The following is a 20,529-nucleotide window of genomic DNA, read 5'->3' on the forward strand; positions in this document are numbered from 1 at the left end:
ATACAGAGCCCTGGATGACATGGTCTAGTGTGAGGCATCCCTGCCTATGGCAGGGGGGTTAGGACTAGATGATCTTAAGGTTCTTTCCAACCCTGACCATTCTATGAAAAACATGTAAGCCAAAAACATGCAACCAAGCCTCTGAGACCACTACATTACAAATTATACTACATAACACTTGGAGAAAGAATAGCATACAGCATAGCAACACAGATTTTGGAACCCTGTAGGAGTCCTATGATAAAACATGAAGTAGAAACAAAGAAATGCAAAGTATCCAATACATTTAAACCAGACACAGCGATGAAGAAGACAAGTGTTAAGTGTTATGGGATGTTCTGCATTCTTGATAATATGCTTATTTAAAAAAAAAGAAAAACAAGTGTGAGAAAACATTGGCAAACAGTTGGTTATAGCAGAAACCGAAAAACAAAACCCAAGCCATAACTGTACAAACACAATGCCAATTACCTGCAGTGTTTTGGGACTGTGAGAATATAACTGAGTAAGGCACTGAGTAAGGTGGGTGGATCCTACAATAAATGTGGATTTTCTCCTAAAAGCTGCCTTTCCACAACACTGAAAAAGGTACCAGTATTGTAAACCCACTGATGCCTCAGTCTGCCTAAGAGCTGAGTCTCTCACAAAGGCTTCAGGCAGTGAGAAAATGCAGGTTTTAGTAGCAGAGTTTTGCATCAGAATACTTTAACTAGAGTTGTGGCAGCATCTGACAGGGGTGGTGACACCTGGTATCACCATTCCCACTTTCAGGCAGGGTAGCTGAAGACAACGAGCTGGGCACTGACCTCCACGGGGTTCCATGAGCACTTGTCAGTCCAGGAACCCATTATGGGATATGATTGCAGCACTGGGGAGCTGAGCTCTGACCAACACTCTCTCTACACAATACCAGGTTATTGAGGCAAGTTTGAAATATTCATGTATGGAGGTTTAATTTATCATCCTAGCCAGACTGGGAGAACACGTCAGATGCAGAGTATCTGGTAAATGCTGACAACATTTACGTTCATAATGGTCACAATTAACCATAGTGGCTCACCTATTTTTCTTGGCTACTATCTAGCAGCTGCTAGCTGCAAAATCATGTCCTCTCCTTGTGAAACTTCCCTGCTTAATATAATGAAGCATCCCAACCTTTCTCTGAAGGTGTATCTGCCAACAACAGGCTGTGAGTTATGGCTTTTCAAACTGTCCCAGGAAAAAGGACATGGATGAGGTGAGAGCCAGTTGTATCACAGACAAAAATATTCAGTGATGTGGATGACACCAGCTAAAGCCAGAGTGAGTTGTCATCAAAATGAGCGATCTGAGCTACTTGTGTACAATCTGAGTCATAAGTTTGTTCCATCAGCCTGATGAGTAACACCACAATGAAGCAGAGTACAACATGAAAAACCTCTGCTGCAATACTGTGGCCAGACCAAGTCTTCCCCATGTTCACCCTTTGTCTGAAGAGCTGTGGGACTGTCCCTGAAAAAGCATTTGTGGTCAAGTTAACTGGCTTGCAGCCGTACTGTACCTACCCCAACACAGCTCCAGTGTAAGCAGTGCTTCTCACTGCTAGCAGCTTTCCCAAGTCTCAGTCACTGGAGCTAAACTTTCCCACACTTTGCTCTCTGCCTCAGGCTCACTTTTTATGGAAGGGGAGAAACCACAACAAAAAACGTGCTGCTGTGTCCAAGGAAAGGGTTAAGAAAAGCAGGTGATTTTACCAACATTAGCCATAGTTTCCAATGTCTGTATTTTCTGGAGAAGATTAATTAGAATTTGGCAAGGCACATGGTGGGGGATCAGATACCGCTGGATATCCTCAAGAAATGCAGCCCAAGATCATTGAAGATCCATGTCGCAGAAAACTACATACTGCATTCATTCAGAGCCCTTACAATTGAGGGGCCTGTGCTTTGGAGGAAGGCAACCACCATCCCTGTTTGCATCTAAGCCTGGCTGAGCACAGGAGGGTCCTTGAAGGGGTGAATGGGAGGAGTTCCTTGCCAGTCCAGGCACCTATGTTTCCCTCCTCTGGAAAAGAGATTAGAGGAAAAATGGTATGTACATGCCATGCTATGGGTGCAGAGTCAGAATAGAAATGAAGAATAATGTCAAAAGAAGCTGGGACATGGATGATTTGTTTAAGATGGCCTGGGTAGCACTGAACACTGAATCATGTGACTGGCTGTAGGCTCCTTGTCTCACAGAGCACTGCACTCTGCTGCTGAGCTACAGTAGGCACTAGTGCAACCCACAATACAGCAAGGGAGTGCTGCAACCTGCTCTTGGTTGCACCAGTCCTTGCCTGTGCACTGGAATGACTCTTACATCAGATGTAGTGCAGAGATCAGCCCAAGCCCTTTGTAGTCATCTCCAGGTCATGCCCTGATTTCTGTCAATCCCATCATTCATCCTGATGCTCTGTGAGCAAGGATGATGCTCTCAGAAGATCAGAGATATCTCGTGGCCACCACCACTGCATTGCCACAGCTGGTGCATAACCACACCCATGTGCAGTCAGCGAATAACTCTGTAACTCAGAATTACACAGCACCTAAAACGCCAAGTCAGCTCAGTGCGATGCATACACTGTTGGTGTAATAAATTATCACTCCAGAGAAAAAGCAGAAAGGCTGTGTTGGAAAACACTGGTCTTCATATGCCTGGTCACTGCACAGCTCCTCCTGAGCTGCCAGGAGGAGGTTCGTCAAAAAACCACCATTACCAAACACACTGTTCACACACTGGCTTCATCACAGCAGGATTTTGATGGAGGAGGGTGCACTTAAACCCAGGCCTCCCAGAGCTGCCTGTCCCTGCCTGCAATCCCTGCTAGACTCCCATTCCTGGAGAGAAGGGAAGCTTTAGCATTTAGCTCATTGGAAGTGGAGCCGGAAGCCTCAGCAGGGAGACACAGAGGCAAATGCCTTTGAAGAGGCAATAAAATGTGAGCACGGTGGATCTTCTGCTGATGAGATCCAGGACGGATAAGCAAAAACCTCATGAGGTTCTTCCTTTCCTTTTAGCAAAAGGTAAGGAGAAGGGCTTCTCTGTCTGAACACCACCTTCCTGCTGCTGCTGGCAAAGCTTTTTTTTTTTTTTTTTTTTTAAGGTAAGAATAGATACTTTTGTTTAACTGGGTAAACACTGGGTTTGGGAATTTTTTACTTGTTTTTAATAGCTGAAGCTTGCTCTTACACTATTGGGAGCTCAGCGATTTCCTAATACTGGAATTGCTTTTTTAATGATGGGAGTGAGACCAATTCCTCAGCCTTTCTCCCACAACACCTATCCGGCAAAAGCTCACATCAAGAAAATCCCCCATTATTAGCTTGGGCAGGTTTTAGATGCATTGTAATCATTCACATGTCTGGGAGAGGGCAATGGCAACAAGCCACTTCAAGGGTCAAGGCATTTTCAAATGGAAGAAAGTGCTGGGGCACCAATTTGGAAACTTGTAACAGACTACCTTTGTAATGCACTTTTTGCTGTGGGGGATAAGACTCTTCTTTTAAAGCACAGTGGTGCACAATTTCAAACTAGTATGTCCTTCTGAGAAGAAGCCAGATTTTTTTACAGGCAGCTTCAGACTGCAGAGCTTAATGAGGCAATTTCCTTGCAGCCAGCCTCGGGGAAGGAAGGGTGGTGACACGTGGAACGCAAAGCTTGAGCAGTTGGAGCCAACTCTGTCTGTTTCTAAACACCCTGATACATGATCATTTACACTTTTATTATACAAACTTCTGATGGTCAATATGATGCTTCACTGCCTGTATGATGAGGGTAAAATCTCTGGGTAATCCTATAGAGAAACGGGTAATCTCTGACGTCTTCATTTTGTACAGAAAACAAATGAAGGGGTCCAGACTAGAACTCTCACACTTTTCACATATTTTATTTTGTATGGGGATCCACAGGCTACTGATGTTTTTTTTCTGTCACGTGTTAGCTCTGGTCCACACTTACTTTTTGAACTTTAAATAATATACTGCTGAATTCTTTAAAATAAAAACCACTGTGGTAAAATGAGCAGCATATTGCATTCAGCGTGAAAACTTCCCAAAAAAGTGCTGCTATGTGAATACTAAAAATCAGGGGGTTATTAATCTGAGTAATACATTCTATTTAATTAATCTTGCCTATGAACTATCTACGCAGGAGCTGAAATTGCCTGGCCAGCACAAACCAAAAATGGTGAAACTTGTTTTTCAGATTGTCAAGTTCTACTACCAAAATCTACTAAGGGGGAAAAACCTAATGCCAGATTCATGACTAAATCTCAGACGGGCAGCAAAACGAACTGAACACACCAGCAGATTCAGCCTAAACTCTCCAGTACTGATGACAGGGATACAACAAACTCATCACCTGTGCCTGCGGCTGTGCAGTGGTTAATCCTGGCTCTGTCACTACCCCATCAGCCAGCCTCATTTGCTGGAGATCATGCACAGGCCCACACCACCGCTTCTGCCATGGTATTCAGGTCACACGGTGGGTTTTTACTCACCATGGTAGCTGTGGGACAACAGAAGATCCCTGGCACAGCACAGTGTCAGAGTGCTGTGGACAGATTTCAGGAACGTGCCTTATGCCAGATGAGATGCCAACTAAACCTGTCAATGGCTTTTTTTAATAAACTGGAATTAGCAGAAGGAGCTTACATCTGGCCAATGTGACACGTGAGCAAAGTGCTTGTACTCTTCTACGAGAAATCATAAACCCGCATTTGCTGTGTACTTGAATCACTGTCTTAGCAAGCAACTAACTCTAGGGCCCATGAAGTACACTGTCTGGATGGTCACAGCATGGGTGAAAGGAAAAAAAAATTAGTTCATTTTGAGTATCTTATCATCCCAACTGTTATCGTGTGATACAGCAAGTGGCTTATTTTGTAGATAGGGCTACCACTTCTGTTTCATCGAATCACAGAATCATTTGGGTTGGAAAAGACCTTTACGATCATAGAGGCCAATCGTTAACCCAGCACTACCAAGACCACCATTAAACCATGCCCCTAAGTGCCACATCTACACATCTTTTAAATACCTTCAGGGATGGGGAGTTCAGTTTGCTTCACAGGAACTTTCTGTCAATCCAAAGTTAAGTGACACAACAAAAAAATACAAAAAACCTCTCAGGACAAGCAGCCTGGCCTTTGCACGACGCAGTGTTTTTATCCCCTTCAGGCTTCATGTGGTTTTGCTGCATGTCTGTATAGTTTACTGGAGGACTTTTTGCAACCTCCAGACAGTACTGACAAGAGAAAATTAAAGCTCTAAAAAACCATATAAAACTATGAATTCCACTATGCAGCAAATTTTCCTTGAAAGAACCCACTGAAGTAAGAGGCTCGGATTTTGCAATAACAGGGACTGGGCCATTCCTCCAGAATACTGTAGGGCTCTCTTTGTTGCTTTTATAACGAAGGTTTTTAAGTGTGTGTCACATGGATCAACTTCCCCATTCTTCTATATGGTCTAGTAGTTTTAATGATTAGAATAGTTCAGGTACTTTCCATTCCATAGTTTTATTTTTACTTCAGCATGTACAGAACTAAAAAGGCAATAATTTTTATGAACTTTTGGGTTTCTTTTTTGTTGTTTTTTTTTGGTGAAACTTTCTCATCCTGGGTGATTACACTAGCACATTCGAAATGAATTTGAAGGAGAAGAAATGCTTTTCTGTGTCCAATGAGGAATACCCTCATGGCTGTGATAGGAATGCTGGCAGTAAAAATGACTGGAAGGAGGAATCAGCAGGATGTACTTATTCAAGTCAATAATAATTGAGGATTTCAATTTTCATTCATGACAATCTTGATACAATGCACAACCACTAGGAGAGGTCCTGCAGAACAGGATACCTATATAATACATTTTCTTGAACTTTTCAACACCTCTATAATATATATGCCCTCTAATATATGCTCTATAATATATAATGCCCCCCAGCTTCCAGTTTCAAATTGATGTTCACAATACTAGTAACTTGGCTTGAGTTTCTGCCACAGACTTACTCTAGCCATTTTCAGGTTTTCCCTCACACCCCATTTAAAGTGAAGCTGATAGATGGTATCTTTGGGATGACAATGGTCTCTGCATCAGATCCTGCAGTAAGTGAGTAGCAGGACACCACCTTCTGCACAAAGAAAAAGATCACTCCTTTCCAATGCTGACAGTGGAGGGCTGTCACAAGAACGTAAATCATTTCAGCCACGCATCCTTTATCTCCGTCTCCATTTTGAATCAATCCAATCAATCCAGAGTTTCTGTGACCATAAGGGGACTGCAGCTCTGTTATTTATTGCAATTACTCTCACCATGACAACTGCTCTAAACCAGATTTAAACCACCAGATTAATTTCACAGCCAAGCAGGGCCACTAAATGAGAGCACACCCCTGTATCCATAGTGGTCATGTAACACCCAGCTCTGACAGACCCTGTGGTCCTTGTGGCAGCGACCACCAGAGCTTCAGCACTCACTGACTCTGGCAGGCAGGGAGACATGGTGTGCAGAAGCAATGAACTTAGCTTTATCCTCCTCCACAGCACTTTTTATGTTGTGATTTTTAGATTCCCCTTTTGCATCTCAGTTTTGGTCTTGCCTGGGAGAAGAAGCAATACAGCTTACCCCAGCAAGCTTCCTAATCTTTTTTTGTTTATCAAAACTATATTTAGGGAAACATCTGCATACATGGGAACTGGTCTGAGCCTTGCAGCTACCCAGCTTTTGCCCATCCAAGATGGCACTCATTTGGGTATACCAGTGCCCAGAGAAAAGGCATTATGGCTGTATTTAAGAAGAAACAAATGACCGCAACACTACAGTTAACAAGGTTTCATTTTAGTTCTGTTTCATTTAAGTATCACTTAGCCCTTGACAAGATCTTAGCTTTATGGCGAGGCGTTGTACATCAGCAACCACAGAATAAATAGGGCTACCACCAGTTAAAGCCTAGACAGCTAAACAGCTTTGATCAGACCATAGAGAAAAACCTGAAGGGAGGCAACACTGTATCTCAGATCCCTACATGGGATAAGCAGACATCCAGCTGCTAAGAACTCAGCCTGGTAACTCAAAGAAAGTTGGCAGGGATTGGCATGAATGCCATTGCCACCCCAGCCCAAGCTGTGCCAAGCTCAAGCCAATGGCAAGGCAGAATCATAGAATCACAGAACTGTAGAGGTTGGAAAGGACCTTAAGATCATCTAGTTCCAGCCCCCCTGCCATGGGCAGGGACACTTCACCCTAGACCATGTCAGCCAAGGCTCTGTCCAACCTGGCCTTGAAAAATGCCAGGGATGGAGCATTCACCACTTCTTTGGGCAACCTGTTTCAGCGCCTCACCATTCTCACAGTAAAGAACTCCTTCCTGTTACCTAACCTGAACTTCCCCTGTTTAAGTCTGAACCCATCACCCCTTGTCCTATTAGTCCAGTCTTTGATGAAGAGTCCCTCTCCAGCATCCTTGTCATGAAACCCTTTGCAATTTCAAGGCTGAGAACAATCCTGCTCAGTGACCAAGTGGGTCATTTCTCAAGGGCAGCCAAAAGCCACAACCTTACTCTCCTTTACAACCAGCAGAAGAGTAACAGTAGGGCTGTTGTTATATATAACATATATATGCAAACAATACAAAATAATGAGCTATAACTCAACCAGATACCTCTTGATGCTCCTGCATTTCCTGCGCTGATCAGATTTAGGAGCCTGGATCCAAACCCTAGGTTCTTTGCTGAGTGCTTAGAGTCCCAAAGCTGGCAAAGCTGCATGAGCTTTCTGGCACTTTTGTATTAAAGGGTGGTTGGTTTTCCATGTATATATTTAATTACTTCACATGTATCTGTTAACGCCCCTGATCTCTTCCTCTTTCTTAAAACTGCAAAACGGAAATCAGAGAAGGACTCTTTTTTTTAGGTGTGGGACCTGGTATGATAAATAGAAAGGATGCTGGAGATATGTGAAGTGACAATACTGTTCCCCCCGTCATGTATGCATTGCTTGGATAATCTAAGGAAGCAGCAATCAGACATGCATTAAAGAGTCAGGATTTACATAAATTCCAGCATGGAACGTGTCATCTGTACTCCTAAACACAAAAGGCGGCAGGATTCCTCCACTAGTTCACATTTAAGCCCCAATTCAAACCTCTCCAAAGCACATGCTTCATTGTTGACATAAACAGGGATTCCTTCCCAAAGCGGGGCCTTCATGTGCCGAGTGCTGGCCTTTAGCTCGCCGACATTCTCCAAAACAAGAGCCTGAAAAGCTGCTGTGGGAATATCATGCCCATTTACTACATTTACCGGATCTCAGTGATCTCACATCTAATGGACGCAGTTTAAGAAAAGAAGTATTTTCCCTCCTAAATGTCTATTTTTGCTACTGTAACAAAGAGCATCTATTACAGATAAGTGTCTATGTCTCTTTTTCCATCTACAAGTACAAAAAATAGTAACTGGCTGTTCCAAAGGGCATTTCATGGAGACTAGCAAGGACATCTCACTTTAAAAAAACAAACAAAAAAATCTTATCTATGCCAGAATTTCTCCACTTGCTATTGCTGCATTACTGTTCTAATGCAATATGTAAGATCACTAACACTAAGCATCTGAAGGATGGCACATTTTTCTCTGCACTTCTTTTTTTTTTTTGTCTTTTAAGCACTTTCAACTGTGTACTTCTAGATTCAGTTCCACTGTTTGCTTCAACAGTCAGTTTGTTGGTTTCCTGTTGCTCGCATGGGTATTTCTCATAGCAACAGGAGAGAACAATGTTTTCAGAACTGGAAAAAGTGAGAGTGAAGCCAAAACACTGGTAGGGTGATCCAGGGGCAGATGCCATGCTTGAAATCATACTCCCTGCTTAACGTGACTTGGGATTTCACAGACTCACAGAATCAACTCAGTTGGAAAAGACCTTTAAGATCATTAAGTCCAACCATTACCCCAGGACTGCCAAGACCACCACTAAACCATATCATCTACATTTCAAGCTGATTATCTCTAACAGGTATACTTAGCAACTGTGAAAAGCTGTGAATTTACCCTGATGTAAGAGATGCTGAGATCATTCATTGAAAAGGGGGATTTGATAAAAACTGTGATAATCCCGCTGCATTGTAAAAAGCCCGATGAGCCAAGCAAGGAATCCCCGGCGGATATTGAGGGCAAGTCTCTGACCAGAGCAGTGCCGGGCCATAAGTGGCTCTGGCAGCAGCGCCTGGGCTGTGGAGCCGGTTCCTTGGGGGCCTGGCTTCCTCAGTGCGCCAGCCCAGGCTGTATTTATGAATGGATGTGACGGAACTCCGCCATGAGCCCGCGGTGTAACTGCATCACCCCATTGTTGCTACACACGCACAGCACTCACTGGGGAACAAAAAGCTGAATGAATCAGAGCAGCTGCCAACTCAGGCAAAGACAACTTAGGAAACTATCTCATTCTTCCTTTCTTTTGGAGGCTATTTTGCCTGTTGTTTCCTTGCATACAAAATGCAGTCTGCAACAAGTAAAGCAGGATAAGATACAGCGAGTCCTGTTACTTGGTTCCAAAACCACAGGCCCTAAACACTACAAAGGAGGGGGATAAATGGTGTATGTGCTGTAGGGACAATGTTCAAATGGTATCCATTCAAGACAGATTTCCATGATTTTATGCTGCAGCTCAACAGAAACATGGGGGGAGAAATAATCCCAGCACTGACGTATGTCACATATTTAGGTGGAGATATTTTATATTCCATTTATTATGGATCCGAGTCTTCAGAACAGCCTGACTCTACATTTGCAAGGGCTCAGATCCAGCTGTTTCGACAAGACTTTATGAAAAGCTTGGTTCCTTTTTTCTTTCTACCTCAGGCCCTTAAATATTCTTTGGATTTTCAAAACTACTCAATACACACCAATTCCCATCTGGAAACACATGTTCAAAAAGGACTTGTGCCTGAATACAAAGCTACGCATTAGGTCTGCCTGAAAACCTTGCCCCTCCTGTTCACACTGGGGAGGACAACTCCTTTTGTCATCTATATGCAACCTTGAGAGCTGGGCTCTAGGAAGAAGATGCATCTGACATGCACATATAGCTCTGACTACCACACAAATGAACTTGGCCAGCCCTTCTGGCAGCTATGGTGACACAGAGTTCATTACACAAACAGCCGCTATCCAGCTTAATCTGGGATCTAACCTTACCGGCTTTTGTCAATGATGGAAGCCTGACCACATATTTTAAATGATGTAACAGTTTCTATGTTTCAGTGCATTCAGCCTCATAGAAAGGGGTGGGAAGGGACTTCTGAATATCACCTAACGTAACCTTCTGCTCAAGATAAGATTAAGTAGATAAAAGTTGTGTGCCTGATTTTTACTTACTTTATCCTACAAAATTCTGGTCCAAGGTGCTTTGTAACAGGTAAAGACCTTATCTATCTACTCCAGCAGTACTTTCTTGAGCTCCTCAGAAATCTTAAAGTACTTCCCCTCCAGGAGGAGATCTGGGGTACCAGAAAATGGAAGGGCACAGAACAGACTCAAGGGAGATGCGAGCAGTAACCAAGCCAGGGCATGCTTACCCATCACATGATTTATGAGAACACTCACAGGCATAGCTAGAGAGGGGGTTTCCAGACGCACGGCTAGAGATACACTGAACACTGGCTGCGCTTCCAGGAAGGGAGGAGACAGATTTGCCCAAAACACATCTGTGGCAAAGCAGAATATTGATTACAAGTTCTTTAATTGTGCCCTACCCATTCAGCTATCCTTCCTTACATCCCATAATTGTACACGGCGGGGATGCTTGTATCCTCCTGAAGCATCTGGCTCCATGAGGGACAGGATACTGAATGAACTGGAGGGCTTGTCTGGGATGCTATGGAAATTCCTGACTTCCTGAGTTTTTTATTTTTCCATTCAATGACCCACCAAGAGATTCACAGGGAGCTCAGCAGGTTCCTGTGAGTAGTCTGTTAACTCTTTGCCCACTGGCTTCTCCTCTTCAAGCAACACAAAGGAAATATTCCCACTCTCTGGCAGCAAAACATATCAAAACATGCAATCCCCCATCCATCAGAGCTGTGTGAAGTTGTGTGAGACTAGCTCTTAACGACTCTTTGGGACAATAATGATCAGAAAAGTCATTCAGATACACCATGCAGGGCTTTCACTACCCATAAGGCTGCTGAGCATCTCAGCTTCTCCAAGGGGAGCTGTTTATTTTGGTAGATGTTTTTATTTTGTATTTTATTTTGAGATGTGTTTATTTTGGTAGATGGAAGGAGTAATGAAACTGAGGTTTGCATGGCCTTCTTGTCACTGTCTCTTCAGACTGTGATTCAACCTTCATCAAATGGCCCAGGGCACAGTTTATCAGAAATAGCTGTTATCCCTAGAACTACACTGACTGGATGCCATGTACTGTCTGAAGCACTGCTTTGGATTCACATAGGATAGCTGACACCGATGTATTTCTGAAAGAAACACTCTTGTGTTGGTTGTTTGCTTACCCAACAGCTGGGTTCTAAATTAACTGCTGTTTATTAGTAACATATTTTTGGTCTAATTCTTAATGAAACATTCACTAAAAATATTATAGCACTAAATGCCAAACTCCAGTCTTAGTTACACCAGTGTAGATCTCAAATACTCATCAATTTCAGACTCATGGTTTCTGTGGCTATTTCCTAGCAAACAGATAGCACCCTCAAATTGTTAGCATCAAACAGTACAAGTTCAGAAAAGCTCACTGCACTTATGTTGCATCAGGATTTCATTATCATTCTCTAGTTTCATATGCTTGCATCTTTGAAGCCAAGACTTTTCATGCTTCACCTCCAACAGTGACATTCTTTAGAAAGCCAATGAGAAAGTCCCATCATCTGCTTCTATGCTAAGCAATCACACACACCAAAAGAAAAAGAAGACCCTCCAGTTGGGAAGGACTCTCCCCCAGCTCTCTGTTGCTTCCTGTGGGTTACCAGTGGCACGGCAGGGGGTGGGTGGACAGACAGAAGTTCTTCCTCTGCAGAACTGTGATTTCTGTGAGTTCCCTTGCTTTTCCATCATGTGATGCCCCTGAAGCACAGGAGCTCTCACTCCTTCCTCTCCCTAACATCCCCTCTGAAAACAAAACCATTCACAGAGTGATGTTGAATTAATTGTGTCATTGCAGGAACAGCTCTCAGGCATCAGAAATTAGGAAGTGAGAGAACTAAAGCTGTTAATTCAACTTTAAGTGTCCCGTCCCGTCCCCGTCCCCGTCCCCCCCCCCCAGTAAAATATATTACATTAGTCTTAACTCATCATTAACACAGCCTCGGGCTAATTTACACAACCTAGCCAGTACATTTGTTCCAATAATACCTTTTACAGATAAGGCTGATAGTACTATCTATTGCTAAGACTATCCCATACTCCTCCAAGACCCTGTTTACAGTTGCTTATCTCTCTCTCAAGCTTTAATACGTGGAAGCTTCCAGTCCTGGGCCCTTTTGCATTTTTTCAAATGAAAATGTCACAGAGAAAGTTTCTACCAAAATATTTCTCCCATTCCCAATAGCTGGCTAATGAAAAATACGCTATTTTGCCCAAGTTAAAAATTCTGGCCACCTCTGATTGGTCCGAGACCTCAAAGCTTGCAGGAGACAGACCCTGAATTCAGGCCAGCTCTGCCACAACAGAAACAGCCTGAAAAAATGACAGCACCTCTAACTTTTGCAAAGACCTCAAATTTTTAGCAATTACATTATCCAGAAACTTCTTTTGTCCTGAGTGTGCTCTGACTTGGGAAACTCTCCTCTTCAGTCTGTGGGCTGACACCAGGAGCAAAGAGAAGAAGGCTTGTTTCTATCCAGTGCCGACAGACTCCTGGAGAGATGTGACCAGTAAAACGTAGAGTTCTTTGTTATTTGGAAAGAGTGATATTCTAGTTTTTTTCTAAAGGCTCAGTCAGATCTGGGAAGTTTTACATTAGGGTGGCAAAAAGCACATTTCTGACAAAAACCCATCTGCTAAATTTCAAAGAAAAGGCATGAAGAAATTTTCAATGTAAAAAATAGCATCTTTTTTTCTCCTTTCTTCTAATGACTTAAGAACTATTAAGCTGTTTTGGCAGGTATTTTCTTTCAGACTGAAACAATCAGGATAGAAAAAATCAGCGTAAGAGAGAAAGTCTGTCCAATCTGCAGTACACTGTAAAATGGCCTTACATTAAAAGGCATTGGGATGCCTGAGAAAGCTTCAATATCTCTTATGATAAAGAATATAAGCTTCAAGATTTTAGCAGTAAGTATCAAATACAGAGAATTCAGAAAAATTCCCAAGACAGCAAAATTAGCCATGTATTCCTTCCTCAAATGTCACCATGTGCAATATGCTCGCAACATGCTTGGAAAGTCAAAGCATGGCTCTACCATACCAAGGAGGAAGAAAATTCCACCAGAAAGACACCCTACTGTGACTTTTCTTCTGTCCTACAAGCCTTCACAAACATTCCCAGTACGCAGACTGAGCATGGGAACAGACAACTGGGATCCTGATTCAAGCAGAGCTTCACATGTGAGGCAGCAAGGCACCAGCCAGCTTCCAGAAACACATGGAGAAGTGCAGTAAGAAAACCCATGGGTGTAATTCCTACCATGAAGAGTGGCTGTGCAAGCGAGCAGCTGGATCTGGCCTTGAATGACATTCTGAACGTGACCCCGTACAATAGGAACTACTGTAACCCAAGTGAAAAGTGCTTAAGGAACAGATTACTACAGCAAGGATTGCATCAGAAAGGGATGCTCAAAATCTTTTTTTGCTGGCGAAAACGATGGAGGAGGGAAGGAAATGTGACCAGGGACTCAAGGCACAGCTAAGTATCACATAAGGTCCCAATGACATAGCCCATCTGTTGAGTTTGCTTACTCTCACCTAAGAGCTAAGCATCATTAGCACCATGCTGTCACTGCTACTCAAACTTCTTGTCCATGCTGAAAAAGAGCAAGGAGGGAAAGATCCTTGTGACTGCACAGGGAAACTCTTACAGGAGATGAAGAACCACCATGAACAACTCCCTGGCATCTCCAGAAGGACAGAACCCAGATACTCAATGATCAAAACCAACCAAACGCCACAAATACAAATACACCAGCAAGGACTCTCCCGTCTGAGAAGTGCTAAAGTACTGTGGAAACAGTATCAGTAGTTTATCTGGAACTCACTGATACGGGAAAAATGGTCTGGTGATGGAAAGACTACACCACTAATCAGACAGCACAGGAACAGTGATAAGCTCTGCTGAGGGTAGCTGCTCTAAGTTTGGGTTTTGGGGGTACCTGAGCACCACTTGCTTCTATCCTCATAAAGGACTTCCAAATAACTACCTAGGGATTTCTGTGGGTAGTGATGTGTTTCACAGCAGTAGAAATTTAAGACGAGTGAAATTACAAAGTGAAAGCTTCCCCTGAACTTCGCAATTATTCGCTTCAAGCCTCTCTGTCCATGCCCGGCCGCCATAACAGCTATTTGTGCCCCTGTTCCTCACCCCATGCTGTCACTCCCTTGCTCTCAGCATAATCCTTGTCCTGCTAGCTACCAAGTCCATCAGGCTGTAATTTCTATAGCTGGAAAAACCCCAGACCTTCTCTTGACAATGTTATGATGGATCTAATAATTGGACAGTGTATTTATTCTGCACAGTAAAAGCAAGAAAAAGTTTTATAGCTGGGACATATTAAAGACGACACATTGGAAACTGATACTTCTATGGTCAAAAAAGCATCATCTTATTAGTGGCCTGCATTTCAGAAAGCCTCACTCATTTTCTTTCCTTTTGAATTTTATGATGGCAAAATACGTCAGCTTCCCAAGAGATGAAACTCGTGTTTCTACACAGACCAAGCACTTCAGGTTTGCAGGAGCATAGGTTCCCTGCAGTGCCTCACCAATACAGGGGGCAGCAGGAGAGGCACCACCCCAAGTGTGCTCCTTTCAGTCCTCCCAGCTTTCTGGCAAGACTGCCATGCAGAGCTCTCAGGGTTAGTTTTTTTTCATTTCTCCACAGGAAGCTCAGCCCAGACCAGAAAGCTAAATTTTGAGTGAGTTTGAGCACCACTGAAGTGCCATCAGATTCACATCTCCTACTGATGATGGGATTTTCTGACAAGCCACAAATGGCCTTCATGGGGCAAACTTACTGAAGTTACAGACAAAACAGCAGACAGCCTGGGTTGCCCCTGCCTCAAACTGTGCCAGTGCTGGAGGATTAGTTCGTTGTTCACCTCCTTCTATCAAGGATTTTTATATGCTAACTCAAGACCAGAAGAGGGTTGCAAACACAGGACTAGCAAACATACTGGTCTGCCTTATGCCCCAGGGCACACTGTCATCAGGCTCGCCCCATTGCCTGAGGCAGAATCCAAGGCAGCTCCCCCAGACAGCATGCCTGACCATTAGTCAAGGGTGGGCAGAGCAGGCTCTCCCCACCAAGCTGCTAAACAAAGCATGAATGAAAATTGATCCCAGGAGGCCAAGGAGCTTTGGACATTCAAAGCACTGCAAACACAGTGCTGAGTCCACTCCTGCAAACTGCTTGCTCCGGGAGCACCCTCTTCTTCTCTCCACTGGTCTTTCAGGATCAGGCTGGATTTGATGGCCTGGCTCTCCACTGCACCCTTAGAAGTAAAAGAAGAGGAATGTGGGACACTCACCACATCCGTGTTTGTGATCTTGGCCAGGAGGTCCGTGAGGCTGTCCCCGTCATCAAGCTGAAGGCCACAGATGGCTGCCCCCACACTTCCAGTTGCTATCATTGACGGTGGGTACATGGCAAAGTTAAAATCTGCAAGAACAGATCTGGGAATTAGGCCAAGCCCAGACCAGAAAAGCTGCAAAACATCAGAGGCAAGCAACATAAAAAACCACACCCAAGAATAAAACCCAGGGAAGTAGAAGAAAGGGGAAAGTGCCACTCTTTCTGGTCCGGTGGAGCTCATTAGTCACACTGCTCATCACAAGCAGTCAAAGGAAGGGTAACAGATCTGCAAATTAAAATGGAAATGCAGTTCAGTCTTTTATTCTCACTGATGCATAAAATAAACCTGGACAATTTTTAATAGTCTTTCCTTCATTTTAAAGAAAAGGAAAAAGAAGAAGGAGGCTTTCTGCTATTTATGTCAGAAATTTGGGTCTCAGTCACATTAGAGCTCTCTGTATAACTGGAAAACTAACTGGAATAAGCTATTACAAAAGACCAAACTGAGATTTTTAGTCACGTCCATTTTTAAAGACTTAATTAACTTGAGCATTTAAAGACCTGTCCAGGAAAGAGGTTTTAATTAACGGTTCATCTTTGCCACCTTTGCAATTAGGAAGTGAGAACACTTACAGCCTGCAGCTATACAATACAAGAAAAAACAAAGATCACATTTATCATTAGTACTCTTTCTTAACAAACAAGTTGAAAATACATTTCAAAACTTCCTCTCACACATCTGTGATCTATGGCGATCACGAGAGAAATGAAAATAAAACGCAATGTTCTTGTGACCTTCATAAGACAAATTTATGGTTTATGATACTACCATAGGCACTAGTTTATTGTCATGTCTTACTAAACAGCATTTCCAGGAGATCTTCTAGGTTACTGGTATCTTCCTAAAATGAAGATCTGTTATTTAATTTCTTTGGTTCAACAATAACTCATTAACAAACCCTTCTCTACCAGCTTTCAGCTGTGGGGACTGGAGAAGGAAGAGGAAATCCAAGTAATACTTCACATGAAATAAACCATAATCAATATTCAGTCTATTTATAGAAACAGATTGTTACAGAAAACTGCCCTTCTGTTAAGGGCAGGTACCAAATCCCCTCTGTCCAGCTAGTACAAACTGTAACCCTGTTGATGTCTGCTGAAGTTTTAGACACATGGACAGTTGTTCTCGGTCTCCCGGACTCTGAGCTGGCAGGTACTTCAACAGCTGTGGAGACAGCATGCTCTTCTCCAGACTGGAACGTGTCCCTGGGACCCACGAGGAATGAAGCACTAAGGTATGTTAGGTTATGACTCAAGTCATAACACTCATCCAGAGGGACTGGAAGGTGGGGTGTTAGAAGCAGGGAGAGGAAAGGAAGAGCTGAAACCCTGACATAGGTTTATCTGTCTCATAAAGCCACCAGGAGGTGACCACCTACAAGCCCACCACTGCACGCTGCTTCCTACCAGGAGAGCTCCAGAGACATCACACTCTGACAAACACTTCTGCATGAGCAAATTTCCACGGACTGAAACAATAAATATGGACTGCATATATTATAAACATAGTAAATATGCACTACTGTAATAGTAAGAACCCACTGTATATAGGTAAGCTGATGATCTTGAAAATTAAGTTCTATTATCCCCACTAATGAGTCAACAGGAGACCCCCGACTCCTACTTACCAGTGCAGAACAGCCCTGATGTGTGATCTCAGCACACGTTGAGGTAACAGGAATTGCACGTTCATGATCAAAATCACTTTTACATTTACCTCATGTGGATTTATAGACATGTATGGAATGGCTAGCCCCACTGAGACTGTAAAAGGATGACCAAGGAAAACAGGTAAGGTTACCTGACACATAGTACATGCACTCCCCCCAGAGCCCATCCTATCTCCAGCGCCTCAGGTTGTGGTTGCACTTATCATTGGGCCAGACCTCGAGAGCAGGCCATAAATACAGAAGAATTTTAACTCCTTGAAACAGCCCTATTTTTATGCAATTTTGCCTCTCTTCTTACCCATTTCTACTGACAGGGGCCCCAGGACTTGACACTGGGTGATTGTTGTAATAGCTTGTTCCTATGGGTTGATCTTGTAGCTAGTGGCTCCATGGAAGAAGTGTGACTGTTGAGCTACCAGTTTGCAAAGTCCAATATGAAGGGCAGAAATGGCTGAAGGACTCCAATAATGAGATAATTTTATAAAGGTTGCAAATACATGTGCTTGCATGACTGTTCAGAGTCTCCTCCTGGTCCACAGAGCAAATAACAGACGTCCACAGTATTTAATAATGTTTGAACATTTATAGAAGAGACCTTGCACCCCCAAAATCTGCCCTCATCTACACAGAGGGACTCATCAGCAATCTCACTGATTTCTTTAGAAAAGAGATAAGTTAAGACTTCATCTCCATAGGTCTGTTTCTCCTCTTGTATACGCTGCATTTGCTTGGGTTTACGAATTCCTTGTGCCTGCATTTGATGCGAATGAGGCTGCACTTCGTCAACGTGGTCCTAAGTTGAGAAGTGACTTGTGCATTTAATCTTTGGACTCACCAAACCATTTCCTAGTTATGCATGGGAAATATGGGTGGCATAAGGACTATGGACTTTCCGTAACTTATCCCTCCTTGTCTCAAGTTTCAGAAAAATACAGTAAAAAGATGATGTGAAACCTCTCAAACTCTGCTGATGTTTGGACAGTCCCTATGGAAGTTATGATGCAGTGCCCAAGAATCAAAACCCACCATCTGCCACCCCACCATGTGAGCCAGCAGCAGGGAGAAAGGGACCCACTTGGAGGCCTGGATGGACCCACAGCCTCATGCATGGTCACTGAGCCTCCAGAGAACAGCAGCTAGCTGGTGGTGAGCAACAGGGAGCTCCTGTGTCTTGCACTCAATGCTCAAGACCGGCCAGGCACACCAGACTGAGTGAAGGACACATCTCCTGCCTGCCCTCTGAACATCCTTGCCTCCTAGGGTCTTGCACCAAGACCTTCACATTATCCCAATGCTGGTTTTCTCGTGGTTGATTTTATATCTACTCCCAGACACCGTCTTCCTAGGAAGCTGAATAAAGAGCCACAGTGCCCCTGCCAACTAGCACTGCTGTAGGTCTGCTTCCACGTGGGGTCACATGCGAACATTTCTATGCCCAATAACCTTGTTAGTTCCCTTAATGTCATTCATAATGCAAATGAGACAGCGAGCGAATGGCCAGAGGCCCAGAGTGACTAAAGCTCAGCATCCAGAAAGTCTTACATTGCCTCTAGCTCTAAACTAACTTCCCTCCATAACAAGCACCATAAACTTGGCTATCAAAGCTACACATGCCTAGTCTTTGTTGTACAACAGGCAGCGATTTGTATCACTGGCTTCTATTTTTAGCATATTAATTAACTACTGCAACTGGTGAGGCAAGTGTCTCCAACTGGAGAGTGTGGCACCATTGTCTGAAGTCATCACCTCATCTCGTGCTATTGAAAATCATGGCAGTGACCCTCCTGCTGATATGAATTTAACCTGACATGCCCACAAAGGGATGGGGGGTGGTGCACCGATTTTGTGCACATGGTTCTCCACATCACCCTGGACCCTATTAGTGTGGAAAGAGCTCATTGAAAGAAAAGAAGCCACATTGTGCTGGGCCACCTAGAGGGTTGAATAGAAAAGGCTGAGGAAAAGAGCAGGCAGTGGAATAAAGGCCATAATTAACATATTTCCATATTCAAGCAAAGCAATAACTACGTGAAATGTTTGTCAAGGTGCAATGAAAAGCGTAAATATTAAGTACTGTATCTGAGGGGATGCAGAACCCCCTTCTGAGCCCTGTACATTCCATCAAGAAATTCAAAACAAGCTTTTTATGTGTTATTTTCAATTATAAGCCTCTATCTCTGTTTCCCTTGTGACAGCAATCCAAATCCTGCCATTCTCACCCAGGTAAAGCTGCCTCCCCAGAATTAAGTCAAAAGCTTGCCCTTGTGTTAAAAAAAAAAAAAAAAATTCTAAAATAAAAGAAGGGGAGAGAGGACCTAGATATGTGGAGCTGAAACATATGCTTTTACTTTAAATTCTTGTTGCAGATGATGACCCCTGTACTACACAGGGAATTTTACAAAAAGCACTTTCTACTGCACACCTGAAGCAAGGCTATGAGCTTCTTTTGGACCTACGTGCAACCTTGGTTAGCGGGCACTCAGAGCCAGTACTTAAGACATGGCTCTGACTCAAACTTTGTTGTGATTTATGCAATTCCATGGGAAAGTACAAACCAATCTCAGTAACAGTTAAAGAAGTAGTGCAACAATGCGTAGTCTGTGAGACTCTGAGCACACGAACACTTCAAGGGAAGACACTGCATTATCAGAAAGCAAGACTTGCTTTGCCTTCTATTACTAGCAATAAGCACTAGAAACTATCCCATTTCAGTATCACCTTTTTCTTAAAGGACCACAAAAACAAAGGACCAGCCTTGCATAACCCCACTGACTTGAGTACTGGAAATAAAAAAAGAGCTGATACAAGAAAAAGTGTCCTTTGAAACACAGCCACCTATGGACCAGCCAGCTGGAGGCACCAAGCAAATTAAGGCTGCCCTAAACCCGCACCCTGCTTTCAAACTGGAGCTTACACAGCAAGGCCATGAACACAATCACATGCCAAGGATGTTTTTCTGCTGGTGTGCCACAAGTAATCCATGGTCAGGTTCTAGGACCCTGCACACACACTGCAGCTGAGCTGTTTTGCTGGCTCTCTCCTGATCCAGT

The 20,529-nt window shown here is 43.5% G+C and overlaps 1 protein-coding gene across 1 annotated transcript in view; it reads right to left on the reverse strand.

Moving 5' to 3' along the window:
* The window catches only part of CCND2 (cyclin D2), a 32,973-nt gene that overhangs the window by 1,401 nt on the left and 11,043 nt on the right, over positions 1-20,529 (reverse strand). Inside the window, exon 4 of the mRNA XM_057426029.1 lies at positions 15,706-15,836. Coding sequence (XP_057282012.1) covers positions 15,706-15,836 — 131 coding nt within the window. The remainder of the gene's footprint in view (positions 1-15,705; positions 15,837-20,529) is intronic.

The sequence above is a fragment of the Pezoporus wallicus genome, unplaced genomic scaffold, assembly GCF_028554395.1.
Source record: "Pezoporus wallicus isolate ANWC-B61680 ecotype Strahan unplaced genomic scaffold, APGP_CSIRO_Pwel_v1 scaffold_3294, whole genome shotgun sequence".
Taxonomy (NCBI): Eukaryota; Metazoa; Chordata; class Aves; order Psittaciformes; family Psittacidae; genus Pezoporus; species Pezoporus wallicus.